General features: G+C 46.6%; 1 protein-coding gene across 1 annotated transcript in view; it reads left to right on the top strand.

Annotated features, from left to right (window-relative positions):
- HDAC3 (histone deacetylase 3) overlaps positions 1–13548 on the top strand; it is a 1027013-nt gene that overhangs the window by 764373 nt on the left and 249092 nt on the right. Inside the window, exon 10 of the mRNA XM_044069080.1 lies at positions 12945–13009. Within this exon, the coding sequence (XP_043925015.1) occupies positions 12945–13009 (65 nt within the window). The remainder of the gene's footprint in view (positions 1–12944; positions 13010–13548) is intronic.

The raw sequence follows: 13548 nt of genomic DNA, 5'->3' as shown, positions 1-13548 counted from the left end.
GAAATATTCAGATATACCCATACCTGGACGATTGTCTGATTCAGGCAGAAAGCCAGGACATGCTATTAAAACATCTAGCATTCATAAAGAAACTTCTAACCTAGCTGGGGTACACCATAAACGAAAAGAAATCTCATCTAGTACCCTGCCGACAGATTGTATTCCTCAGAGCAAGCCTGACCACAACTTCCCAGATGGCTTACCTCACACCAGAGGAACAAGTTTATTTGACAACCTACTTCAAACTACTGGCCACAAAGACCCAGCTATCTGCAAGGAAAATTTTGTAAGCTGTGGGGTTCATGGCCTCTTGCATTCTACTAATTCCATATGCAAGACTGCATATGTGTAAACTACAATGGTATCTAAAAAGCCTATGGTGTCAACATTCTCAGGACCTGGAATCAATGATTCCCATCATTCTTTGTATAAAGACAGAGTTCCTTTGGTGGGCAGAGGCCTGCCACCACAACAAGGGGCTCCCTTTCAGTCTACCCTTTGCCACCCAAACCCTAACAGATGCATCAGACTATGCATGGGGGGCTCACTTGGCAGGGCAGTGCATTCAGGGCAAATGGAACCAGCGTCAGATGCACCTGCATATCAACCAAAAAGAAATGGTAGCTGTACAGAATTCCCTGACAGCCTTCAAAGACCACATCCTTCCAGGACAATTATTGGTAAAGACAGACAACACCACAGTTATGCAGTACATAAACAAGCAGGGGGAACCCACTTGTCCCCTCTCTGCAGACTAGCCATGGCTCTGTGGAACACAGCCTTGAGCTACCAAGTGCACCTACAAGCTCAATTCCTGCCAGGCAAGCTAAATTCACTGGCAGGCGACCTAAGCAGAAATCTCATGGACCCACGAATGGAAACTGGAACCAAAAATATTCAACCTCTTGAGGAACAAATGGGGGACTCCAGAGATTGACCTGTTTGCCTCCCCCAGAACTACCAATTGGACAAATTCTGCATAAGGACTCCCCACAGTCAAGCTGGGAAAGTGGATGCCCTGTCCTTTACCTGGGGAAGCCTCTCGTTTTATGCCTTTCCCCCTGTGCCTTTCCTCTTGAAGGTTCTACTAAAGATCAAACAGGACAAACCAAGGACGTTACTTATTGCACCTGACTGGCCCCGCCAGCACTGGTACCCACTCTTGCGCAGCATGGTACTGCTGGATGCATGGCACCTACCTCCGACACCTTCCCTCTTGTCCCAGCAGGTGGGCCAGATTCTGCACCCTCAGCTTCAAACCCTGGACCTTGCAGCCTGGCTAATTCCTTGAGCTATCCAATAGCATCCCTCAGTAAGCTGGTGCTGGATGTCATTCTGGAAGCAAGGAGACCTAGTACTCGAAAATCCTATGCTGAAAAGTGGAAAGGATACTGTTCCTGGAGCAAGACCCAAGGTATGGGCACTACAGTGCCCATCTTACTTCATATTCTTCAGTACTTAACAGAAATGCTCCACAAGGGCTTATCCTTCTCGTCAATTAAAATTCATGCCTCTGCAATTTCAGCACATTATAATACTGAACCACCCCTCTTCTCTCACCCCGTGTTAAAGCAATTCCTCAGAGGGTCTAAAAATGTAAGATTCCCCCCCCCCCCCCCCAGGCGAGCCCCTACTCCAGCTGGGACCTTAACTTTGTATTGGAAAAGCTCACTCTCCCTCCATTTGAACCAGCTGCGACTGCAGTTGAAATTCCTTTCTTGGAAAACAGCCTTCCTTCTAACCATCAATTCAGCAAGAAGAGTGTCTGAATTACAGGCCCTCATGGCAGTGGAGCCCTTCATTATCTTCCATGCAGGCAGGGTTTCCCTCAGGACCAATCCTTTTATGCCCAAGGTGGTGTCTAGTGTGGCCCTAAATCAGTCCATTCATTTGCCTACCTTTTTCCCAAATCCACAAAACAAAGGAGAACGAATTCTGCACTCTTTGGACGTGCACAGACAACTTAGATTTTATTTGGGCAGGACCAGCCTCTCAGAAAACCTGAACAGTTGCTAGTTTGCTTTGCTGCAGGGGCAGAGGGGAAGGCCATTTCAAAGCAAACCATTTCTAAATGGATAGCCCATTGCATTAATTTCTGCTAAGCACCGTGGAAAACCTACCCCACAGGGGGATAAGATTACATTCCACCAGGGCGGCATCTACTTCTACAGCCTTTTTCAGAGGGGTACCTACCAGGAACATCCTAGAAGCTGCTACCTAGAGCTCTGTACATACCTTCACCAAGCATTACCACATGCCTATTTTTCTAAAGCCAGAGCTGGTTTTGCCACTGCAGTTTTGCAGGGCTTAATAGCTGGCCCTAATGCTCTCTAACTTCCTCCTCCCTTCCTTAGCTTTGGGGATCAACCCAAATGTAATGACTGCAACAGTGCAACACGAAGAACATAGTACAGTTGTGTACTCTTACCATAAATGTAGATGTTAGTGTATTTACTGTTGCAGTCCTGGTTACCCTCCCTCCGGCCCCCTGAAGCTTTCTGGTGTATTTGCTTTGTGATGGAGGTATAACGAAACATACAATTGCTTCCCTTTGTGGGGACACCTGACATCTGGGGCAAGAAAAACTGATGTCATGGCGTCAGCTGCATGTTTTATACCCGACGACCTGACATCGTGGAAGAGACAGCATCCGATGCAGGAATCCAAGACTCTGGTATTCAGGCCGGCTGAGGGCTACCTGCAGGCAGATAACTCAGTTGCAATGATTGCAACAGTGAATACACTCTAACATCTACATTTATGGTAAGTGTACACTACTGTACTTTCTTTCCGGCCCTCCAGTCTAAGCCTAGACATGGGAGACCTCTAGGGGAAAGGAGCCAGAGGTGGTACCAGCGTCCAAGACGGTGTCAAACAGACTCCAAACACTGAGCAGTCACGACCCATGTGATACTCCCTTTCCTCTTCCTCCCCTCCCAGGTTGGAAGGGCAGCTCTCCCTCTTTTTGAAGAACTGGACCCTCATTATCAGGGATCAGTGGGCTCTGAAAAATCAGAGGTTAAAAGCTCGCCCTGAAACAGCCTCCTAATTGATTTCCCAGATATTCCTTCAAACCAAAAGACAGAGGCCTTAATCCAAATACAGCTGCTGTGCATCAATGGCTCGATGGAGCCTGTACCCAGCCTCTTTGCAAGGAAAAGGTTTTTACTCCAGACTTGTCGTAGCTATCCTTGTATTCCAATGTTGCAGTATTCCACATATGGGTTTACTCTTGCTTCGCATTCGTCCAGCCAGTATGCAAAGGGTGTTCAGTCCTTATGAGGTGCATGGGACGTCTGACATGGCATCTATGCACCAGCCCCCAGATTTTCTCTGCCGCCAGTCATATGCCAGGTTTTCCTGCTGTCGCTGACGTCTGATTCGAGAAATCAGATAAGTACCCCATTGGGGAACCTTTTAGTCCTTTATTGTATTACCTGTTCATGTCATCCAGAAGGGGAAGTGTAAGTGCGGCTGGCAAATTCCTCACAAGGATGCCCACGATCAGTGTCTCTTCTGCTTGGGACGGTCGCACGACTACAAGGCCTGCTCTATTTGTCAGTAAACTTATACTTGGAAAATCAGACTAAAACAGATTGCATTAGGGATGGAGGGCTCATCAGACGTACCTTCCAAACCACTGAAAAAGAAGGCCAAGACCATATGGCCTACCATTACCGCTGCACTTCTATTGTCCGATCCTCAGCCTGTGGCCAACGTCGGCCTGGTAGAGGAATCCGGATCCACCACATTGGATATAGTGAGTACCTCCACGGAAGTCACACAATCCCACTCAAAGGTCGCATCAGTAGAGGCTTTACCGATGCTGGTCTCTGCCGAGATTGGGGGGGGGGGGGGACTAGCAATTTCAGATGGCCCGTTGGATCCCTCCGGTCCTTTACAGTCTCGAGATTCAAGGCCTTCCACTCTTCAGATGCCAGCTAGGCCTCTTAAAAAGAAAGAAAAAAAGCATCTCTCCCCATTCTGAAAGCATGTATGACTCCAGGCTTTGTCAAAGTATAATGCTTTTATGGCCCTGCATCCTGCTTCTGCAGGAAGTGCTAACCTCCCTCCTCCCCTTTTGAGCCCTAGGCCTCAAACCTCAGACCCTGCCATGAGGGAAGAGGAAGACCTTTCTGAATCTTCCTCTGAAAAATTACTTTTACGCCTCCCAGATTTCTTCTCCCTTGGGGCATGGTACCCCAGAGGAAGAATCTGTCAGTCCTGACTCCCCAGTTGAGGATTTGAACTTTGGGGAAACAATCTCCAAGATGAAAGACCATTTCAAGTGGGAATCTTCTTAAATGACGGCGGTCCAAAAAAGATACTATGACGTCATTCAGACGGATTCCTGTAGCCCATCTGCTGTACCTCCAATCCTACCTGCCTTCCTTGATGCCTTCTCAGCATCCTTAAATCCAGACTCTGAATCCCCCTACTCATGCAGACCTGATAAAGTCCCTGACACTGCCAAGTACCTCAAGTCCCCAACAAACAGACCCAGCCACTATCTCCATTTCTACAGACAAAGCTTCTAAGCTTTTACCCACTACCACCATACGTTTTACTGACAAAGACAGCAAAACTATGGAACGTCTGTGTAAGATTTATACCTCTACCACCTTGTCTTTTTTAGGGCTACAAACTACCAGACACACATGGCTAAGATATGCCTTATCCCTCGTGGAAACAGCCACCGAGGAATTGGCTGATATTCCTAACTCTGCTTCCAAAGCTTCACTGTCTTCTCTTCTGGCCCTTACTTCCCAGGTTACAAGGCACTCAAAGTTCGGTTATGATGCTGCTGAAGCGTCAGCAAGGTTAGCAGCTTCAGCATCTGCCTTGCGTAGATGCTCCTGGTTACGTCTACAGCCCCCCTCCTGATGACTTTAGGGAAAGGCTTATTGATGCACCCCTGGACAATGCAGCCTTGTTTGCTGCTAAAGTGGCTGACCATTTTAAGTCACTTCAGCAAAAAGGAAAAGAAATGTAGGACCTTAAACACCTGCTGGTCTCTCCCATACCAAAGTTTCAAAGGAACTATCCAGCTAAAACTCAGTTTGTAAGAAAGCACGCTTGCCCTGCTCCTCCCCCAAGGCCTAGAAAGCCTACAAGGAAGCACCCTCCTTCAGCTAGAGCTTCATCCTCTAGCCAGAGGCCGCCCTTTCAAGATAGGGCAGGTAGCATCTGACTACCTGCCGTCCTTGCCCCCACCACTCCCTCCCTCCTTACCTCTGTCAATCCATCTCTCTCACTGCCTCCCTATGTGAACTCGCATCACCTCAGACAATTGTCCTGTCAGTCCTTCAGAACAGTTACTTCATGACCTGGCTCACTCCCCAAGGGCATACCACAGCCTCCAGCACAACAGCTGCACCTCATACAAACCTGTATTGCAAACATTGCTGGCTCAGGGCACCATCTCCAGTGGCTAAAGGAAGAGGTTTCTACTCCAGGATTTGTCTGGTCCCCAGGAAAAACTGTCCATGGATACCTATCCTAGACCTCTTCCCATCTCAATCTATTCCTAAAGGTTCCAACCTTCAGGATGTTGACTCTGCCCAAGGGTTCATGGCTACCTTTGATATAAAGGATGCTTACCTCTACATCCCCATAAAGCCCACATACAGGAAATACATGAAGTTCTTGGTGGGCCCTTCGCATTTTCAATTCTCTGCCTTGCTCTTTGGGCTTTCCACTGCACCCAGGGTTTTCACCAAATGCTTGGCTCCAGTGATTGCTTATTGCAAGACAAAGGGGAAACCAGGTATTCTGATACCTGGATGACCTGCTGATTCAGGGACAAGGAGACCCTCATGCTACACATTCACCTTGTAGTGTCCCTTCTACAGTCCCTGGGATTTCACATAAATTTCCCAAAATCCCACCTGGAGCCTACTCAAGACATTGTCTTCCTCGGGTGCAGAATTCGATTAGACCTCATGAAAGCCTACCTTCCCCCAAAAAAAGTGGAAAGCCTGACTGAACATCTACTTCTGGTCCTCCAAGCAACAGAATTGACTGCAAGACAGTACCTCAGGCTTTTGGGCTACATGCCAGCCACTATCCCCATGCTACCATTTGCAAGACTGTATATGAGAAAGTTACAATAAATGGTACCTTCGGACAGTCTGGACCCAATACTCCCATCCTCTGGAGTACAGGCTCCCCCTCTTCCCTTGCCTCAAACAGGAAATCCAGTGGTGGCTGGTACAAGTGACCCACAATCCAGGTCTTCCCCTTCAACCACCTCTACCCACACAGGTCATGCATACAAATGCCTCAGATTTGGGCTGGGGAGCAACTGTGGGCCATTGAAAAGTGCAGGGCTTGTGGCTGCTTTACAGGGATGTCTTCCTGGATCTGGTTCACGGATGGGGTATACCTCAAATAGACCTGTTTGCCTCTTCCATTAACAGGCAACTTCCTGGCTTTTGCACCAGGATACCAGACCCACAGACACTGACAACAGATGCCTTCTTAGTGTCTTGGAAGGGGAAATTTCTATATGTATTCCCCCACTTTCCACTAATTCAGAAGGTCCTACTGAAAGTCTGGCAGGACAGACCAAAAATCTTGTTGGTGACTCCCTACTGGCCAAGACAACACTGGTTCCCCCTACTTCTACAACTGTCCAAGGGCAATCACAACAAGTTACACCTCAGAGTGGACCATCTCACACAGCACAAGGGATCCCAGATACACTCGCAGTAGCAGCTTCTGCACCTCACCCTGTGGTTGATTGGATTCAGATTCCCGTTAGACACCTTTACAACAAGGATGTGCTCAATGTCTTGCAGGACGCTAGGAAACCAAATACAAGAAAATTCTGCCTTTCAGAGTGGAAAAGGTTCACTATATGGTGTGTCAAAAAAACAGTTGGACCCGCTGGCAAGCGAGCCCCCTCTAGTCTTGTCTTACCTGCGTGAGCTACTACAGATGGGCTTGGCTTATTCTTCCATTAAAACATACTTGTCTGCAATTTCAACATGCCTTCCTCTGAATCCCCCTTTAGTATCCAGACTCCCTCCTAAGCTTTTCCTCAAGGGGTACTTCACTTCAGGCCACCCAGGAAACCATCCCCACCTCCATGGGACCTTAATTATGTTTTGGAAAAGTGTGCGCTTCCTCCATTCGAGCCAGCAGACAAAGCCTCTCTTAAACATTGCACATGGAAAACTGTACTGCTAGTAACCTTAACTTCAGCAGAAGAGTATCAGAGCTACAAGCCCTTATGGCTATTCCTCCTTTCCTAGTTTTCCACAATGACAGGGTTACTCTTAGAACTAACCCTTCCTTCATGCCCAAGGTGGGGAATGACCTGTCCCTTAATCAGGCGGTACACCTACCTTCTTCCCTAACCCACAGGGGGACAGTGAGAGTACTTATTGGATGTTCACAGACAACTCTATAGTTAGGTAAAGAATATCCACGGCAATACCCAAGTTTGCTCTGAGCTACTGCACAATGGTACCTTTTATACCGAGCCAACAGATATTGCCAATGTACTGGCTGACAGATTCAGTGCCAACTTTACCCACCCCCCCAAAGGGCCTCTCACATTAACAGATTGCCAGGCACCCAGTATTTCTGCTGCACAGGTTAAAGCAGCACTGTCCAAGGCCCAAGAATACAGCTTCTGTGGGACCTGACAATATCCCTGGCTGTGTTCTACATGAACTACAGAGTGATCTTGCACCTCACCTATGTGCCCTGTTCAATCCCAGCCTCACCTCAGCCTTTGTCCCTACTGAATGGTGTACTGCTACAGTCTGTCACTTTCCACAAAGGAGGAGCGACTATAGACCCTGGGACCTATTGCCCCATTAGCCTAATTAGTCTGATATGCAAAGCTATGGAATGCATCATCATGGACCTAATAAACAAGGATATAGGGAATCTCCAAACTCTGGATCCCACAGTTTGGTTTTGTGAAGGGTAGATCATGCCTGCTCAACTTGGTCAACTTTTTTGAGTCGGTCACCAAAGCTGTGGATGAAGGCAAGGTGGGTTCACACAGCCTACCTTGATCTGGCCAAGGCCTTTGATACCATTCCCCACTCAGGAATCATAGAAAAACTCAGTAAGCTAGGCATCAACCCCTATATCACTAGATGGGTTGCAAACTGGCTGAAAAATAGAACCCACAGTGTGAAAATAGCAGACTCCAAGTCAGACTGCTGACCAGTCATGAGTAGAGTCCCACAGGGTTCGGTCCTGGGTCCTCTCCTGTTTGGTATCTACTTCTCTGAAGTCTAGGCCAACACAAAGGGACTCTGGCTGACAAAGTTGGCAGACAATTGCAAGTTGGGAGCTATTAACACTCCAAGTGATGTTGACATCCTGCAGAAAGGCCTGACTGAGACCAACGACTGGTGTCTGAACCATGGCCTTAAGCTCAATGCCAAAAAATGTCGTCATCCCCTTTGGGAAAAGCCTGGTTCCCATGAATTACCACATCGATGGTAGTCCACGGAACACAGAAGGTGTTGTAAGAGATCTGGGAACACAAGTTGACAGCAACCTCTTTCGACCAACACATTGCCACTGTGGTCAGAAAGTCCTATGTGACACATCTCTTCACTAAGGGTTTTGCATCCATGAAGAAAGAGGTCATTGTCTCCCTCTAGGAGTACAATGCCCCATTTGGCATGTACCTCACTAGACACCTGCAACAACTGGAGAGGCCGCAAAAGTACCTCACAGTGTATCCTAGGCCTTAAACACTTGTCCTATATGGACAGAGACAAAAAACTCATATTCTCTGTCTCATACCGCCTACTTAGAGACCATCTCTGCTTGACTTACAAAGCCATGTTTGAACCAGCTCTGTTAGAAGAGCTTCATCTAAAGAAATGCCAATCCCTCTGCACCACACACTCCAGAGACCTCAACCTCATTACCACAATCAACAGAATGTGCTGGAGGGACAGGTTCATAATCCAGAGAGACTGCCCATGCTATGGAATAGACTTCCCATACATGTCAACAGAGCACCTCACTGGCCTTCTTCAAGAGAAATCTTGATGAGTGGATGGGAAATAAAGTTCACCCTGGGGATCATTCCAGTGGCTGTACTTGACAGAGGCAGTGGGAACTAAAGTTGGGTGGCATGATGCTAGGGTAATCCTGTGGGCTAGGCTTGTAAAGGCTCCAGGGCCGTTAGCCTAGTTACACACCTATGAACTCTGGTTTTATCTGCATAAAACAAGTCCATCAGATAGGCTGACCAGCTTTCAGTTTCCTTCCAACCTAGACCTGTGGTGAAGGCAGTTGCCAAACAAGACCATCTCTGTCTGGATTTCCAAAGTTATATCATCTGCTACCAATACCCGGAAAAATCTCTGCAAAGTACTGTAAAAGCACACACCACCAGGGCTATGGCCTCTTCAGGAGCCGCCTTCAAGGGTCTGGATACCTTTACCATTCTAGAAGCAGCTACTTGGTCTTCACTTCACACCTTTACCAAGCATTACAAACTAGACCACATTTCTAGAACCAGGGTGGGGTTTGCCAGGGCTATCCTTCATGGATTCCTAGAGGGAGCCTCTAGACCACCTCCCCATTTTCAGTGAACTTTGGCACTCGCCCATATGTGGAATACTGCAACATTGGAATAAGACGTAGAAAAGTTGTGTAAAGTCTTACCATAACCATAGAAGTCCTTTTCCATGTTGCAGTACTTCTTCCCCTCCTGTTAGGTTGGTTTTTCCCTTTCTGGGTGGCACTGGACTGGCATTGCCATTAATAGGACTGGCTCCGACTGGGGCTTTCAGATGTTCTTCTTCTTTCACTGTTGCAGTCATCACATTTGGGTTATCTGCTTGCAGTAGCCCTCAGTCAGCCTGATTATCAAAGTCTTGGGTCCTGCGTCAGATGCTGTCTCATCTTCCATGACGTCAGGTAGTCTGGGATATAAAGCAGGCAGCCGACGCCATTACATCAGTTTTTCTTTCCGCTACTTAGATGATTGCCTTATTCAGGCAACAGATCTAGAAAAACACTCACAGCAAATCTGCTTTACACCTAAAATATGCAGACTTCAATGGGGTTCAGTATCAGTACCCAAAAATCTCAGACCAGCCTCACACAGAATTTTCTCTGTGAACTTTACTGGACTTCTCTTCAGCAAGACTTTCTTCCTCCAGACAGTCACCTTTCTAACTCTGCACTTCAGAAAGCTTCTTGTCAGGAAATACCTTACAGCCAGGGGGTTCCTCAGAGTCCTTGGTTACATGGCCTTTTGCATCCTCATGATCCACCTGGCCAGACTACATATGAGAACTGCAGTGGTACTACAAAAATGTGTGGTGCCAACACTCTTGTTTCTCACCTTCAGGATACAAGTCTCCTGGGATCAGGAAAAAGATTGCTTGGGTGGTCCAAGCATGCTGCCTCAGTTTGGGCCTTCCCTTCAGATTCATCCCTCAGATTCCAACAGATGCCTCAGAAATAGCTTGCATGCTCACAAATTGACAGCTTGGATGGTGCCTTGATCCCATGGAAGGAGGCATTCCTCAGCAAACAGGTTCTAGCCATTCTAAAAGAAGCCAGGAGACCTAGCGCTAGACAGTCTTACTGTGCCAAATGGAAAAGATTCACTGCATGATACTCACAGGGTCAAAGCCCTCAGCAAGCTTGGGTCCCATTGATCCTGTCATACTTATCAAGCCTTTTTGAAAAAGGACTCTCCTATTCCTGTTTTAAATCCATGCTTCAGCTATTTCAGCCTATCTGCCTTCTGAGCCTTCTGTTTTTTCCCATCCCCCCAGAAAACCACTTGTTCTCCCCAGGACCTCAGCTTCATTCTGAAGAAGCTTACCCTCCCACCTTTCAAGCCAGCTGCTTCTACAGATATAAAACTCCTGATTTGGAAGATAGTTTTCCTACTAGCCTTTACTTCAGCCAGAAAAGTTTCAGAGCTACAGGCCCTTGTGTGTGTGAAACCTTTCATTGTTTTCCACCCGGAGTCTCTTAGGACGAGTCCTTCCTTTATGCACAAGGTAATGACAGAGATTTCTTTAAACCAGACCATACACTTGCCTACATTCCTTAACCTTCAAAACAAGGGGGGAAAAAGATCCTCCATACATTAGATTTGCATAGGCAACTCTGTTACTACTTGCATAAACGGACTAGTTTTTGGTGGTGGCCTTTGCCATTAGCTCTAAGGGGAGACCGGTCTTAAAACAATCTCCAAATGGATCTTCCACTATATCTCATTTTGCTACAGCCATCATAAGAAACCTCCAGACTCTGAGGACATGTTAGGTTCATAGGTGTTTATTAAGCGAATGACAGGGGTGTTTTTACGCCTAGCCATGCATCCCAAATCTCTGATGAGTTCTGGTACCCTTTAAGTATAAGCATGGGCCTGGGAGATGAACCATTTGCAGGTCACTTCTGTCCATTAGAGACATAGGTGCCAAACCAGGGATGAATTTCCCATCCAGTTGTCCAAGTTGCACTTGAATTGGGTTCGGTAGGAACTCTGCTTCAAATGGAGGGGGAGCCTGTTTCATAGACTGGGCAGTCTCTGGGCTACATACCTCTCTCCAGCAGGTCCTATAGATATCACAGGCAAGGTTTAAGTCTTTAGAACGGGTAATTCTGGTGCTGTTTGTTTTGTGTATATGCAGGAGGTCTATCCGAGTGGGGTCTGGCAATGCCCTGTATGCCAGGCAAAATTGGAACTGGAATATGCCACTAGGGCTACTGCTACATCTGCTGCCTTTCTTAAAGGGTACCCACTAAGGACATTTTGAAAGCTGCTACTTGGTTTTCTGTGCATAACTTCAAACATTACCATCTTCCTACCTTTTCCAAGTCCAGAGCAGGGTTTGCCGCTGCTGTCTTGCAGGGCATCCCTTCCTCTACTTTGTCATTCCATCTGCCCTCCTTTCAGCTTTCGGAGTTATCCCATAAGTTAGAACTGCAACAATAAAACATTAAGGACATTGTACAGTTGTGTGCACTTACCATGAGTATAGATGTTTGAGTGTATTCACTGTTGTAGTGTCCCTACCTCCCATCCCCTCTTGCCTATGGGACAAGGTTGGTTATTCTCCTCCTTAGTTCCAGGTTGCACCCTTCCTCCTTGACACACTTTCTGAAGTTTGAGCTAAGGCCTCTGACCTTGGGGACCTGCCAGGGGACTCCTACCTGTTGGGGGCAAGAAAGTAATGAGGTGATGGTGCCAGCTGACTCCCTTTATATTCAGTTGTTGTGACATTGGATAGGACATCCACTGGATTCAGGAGGAAGAGAAAATTCTGTGGTAGCTGGGCCAGCCAAGAGTTTCCACGGCAGGAAATTCCATAGGTTAGGACTGGAGCAGTGAATACACTCGAGCATTCATATTTATGGTAAGTGTATACAACTGTACTGTGTGGTAAATTTTAGACTGTCATATGCCATAATGTAGTAGGGGAAGAATGAACTCTGGAAGTACAATATTCCTTCGGTGATGGCTTATTGTCAGTGTAAATGAAGAAATTTGCCTTTGTAGCTTGTTGGTTTCTGTACCTCTTATTTGAAGTACACTTAGTTGTTTACTTTAACTTCTTGGACATTGCAGTTGGAGTCAGCTGTGTTAGTTATTGTAGTAATAGTAGTAAGACTGCTCATATTTGGCTAGGACCTGGTTTCAGTTCAGAGACGTAATTCTCACCTCATTCCCAGGAAATGCAAATGTTCTCCTGACGGAACAAATTAGATGCAGCATTGTAAGTAAAATACCCTGTCGCAGCAGATATAAACAGCTTCATGGTACAATTTTTTTAGCAAGTATAATTGTGTAAACTGGCGTTTTTGTTTTCTTGTTTATCTAATCGGATTTTGAGTGATTTGCTCTAGTTTTGTTTGCTATGGTTTGGGGAAGTCATATATAATTGTATCATGCTTCAGCTGCTAATGTGTTTAATTTCAATCTTTGTTGTCCGCAGTGTGGTGCAGATTCTTTAGGTTGTGATCGTCTAGGTTGCTTTAACCTGAGCATCAGAGGTCATGGGTAAGTGTGAAATTTTATATGATGAAGAAAAGATGTGAAAATCTTCCTTTGCATTTAGTGTCAGTTAATTTGAGACAGTCCTTTAAGACACAGTTTGGATGTTTTGAAACACTTGGTACACTGTACTTGGTATAAAATAAGCGCAATAGGTGGGAGGTTGGCATAATGGTTAAGGTGTTCACCTCACAAACACAAGGTGCAGGGTTTGATTCTCACATGGAGTAATTGGCTAGGCTTAAAATGCCCACAAAGGCAGCTAGTCTAGTACTAACCTATGAACCTACTATAATAGTAGTTCACACACTGTTAGATGTTGTCCTATTCCAGTGTTGCCGTATTCTACTAGTGGTTTTACCCCTCTTTCTGATCAGGCTGTCCGGCCAGGTTTCCAAAGATTTTCAGTCCCTTTTGGTGCATCAGACATCGGATGTGGAAACAGGAACGTGGGCCATAAAGGTGACATCTGCCCACACCAGCCCTCAGAACTTTTCAGCCACCAGCAATACACCAGGTGTTCCTGCTACTTGTGGATGTCTGAT

This window comes from Protopterus annectens, chromosome 4.part0 (genome assembly GCF_019279795.1).
Source record: "Protopterus annectens isolate FY-2018-M chromosome 4.part0, PAN1.0, whole genome shotgun sequence".
Lineage (NCBI taxonomy): Eukaryota > Metazoa > Chordata > Ceratodontiformes > Protopteridae > Protopterus > Protopterus annectens.
Note: the sequence above shows the minus strand (reverse complement) of the source record. Positions and strands in the feature narration are given on the sequence as shown.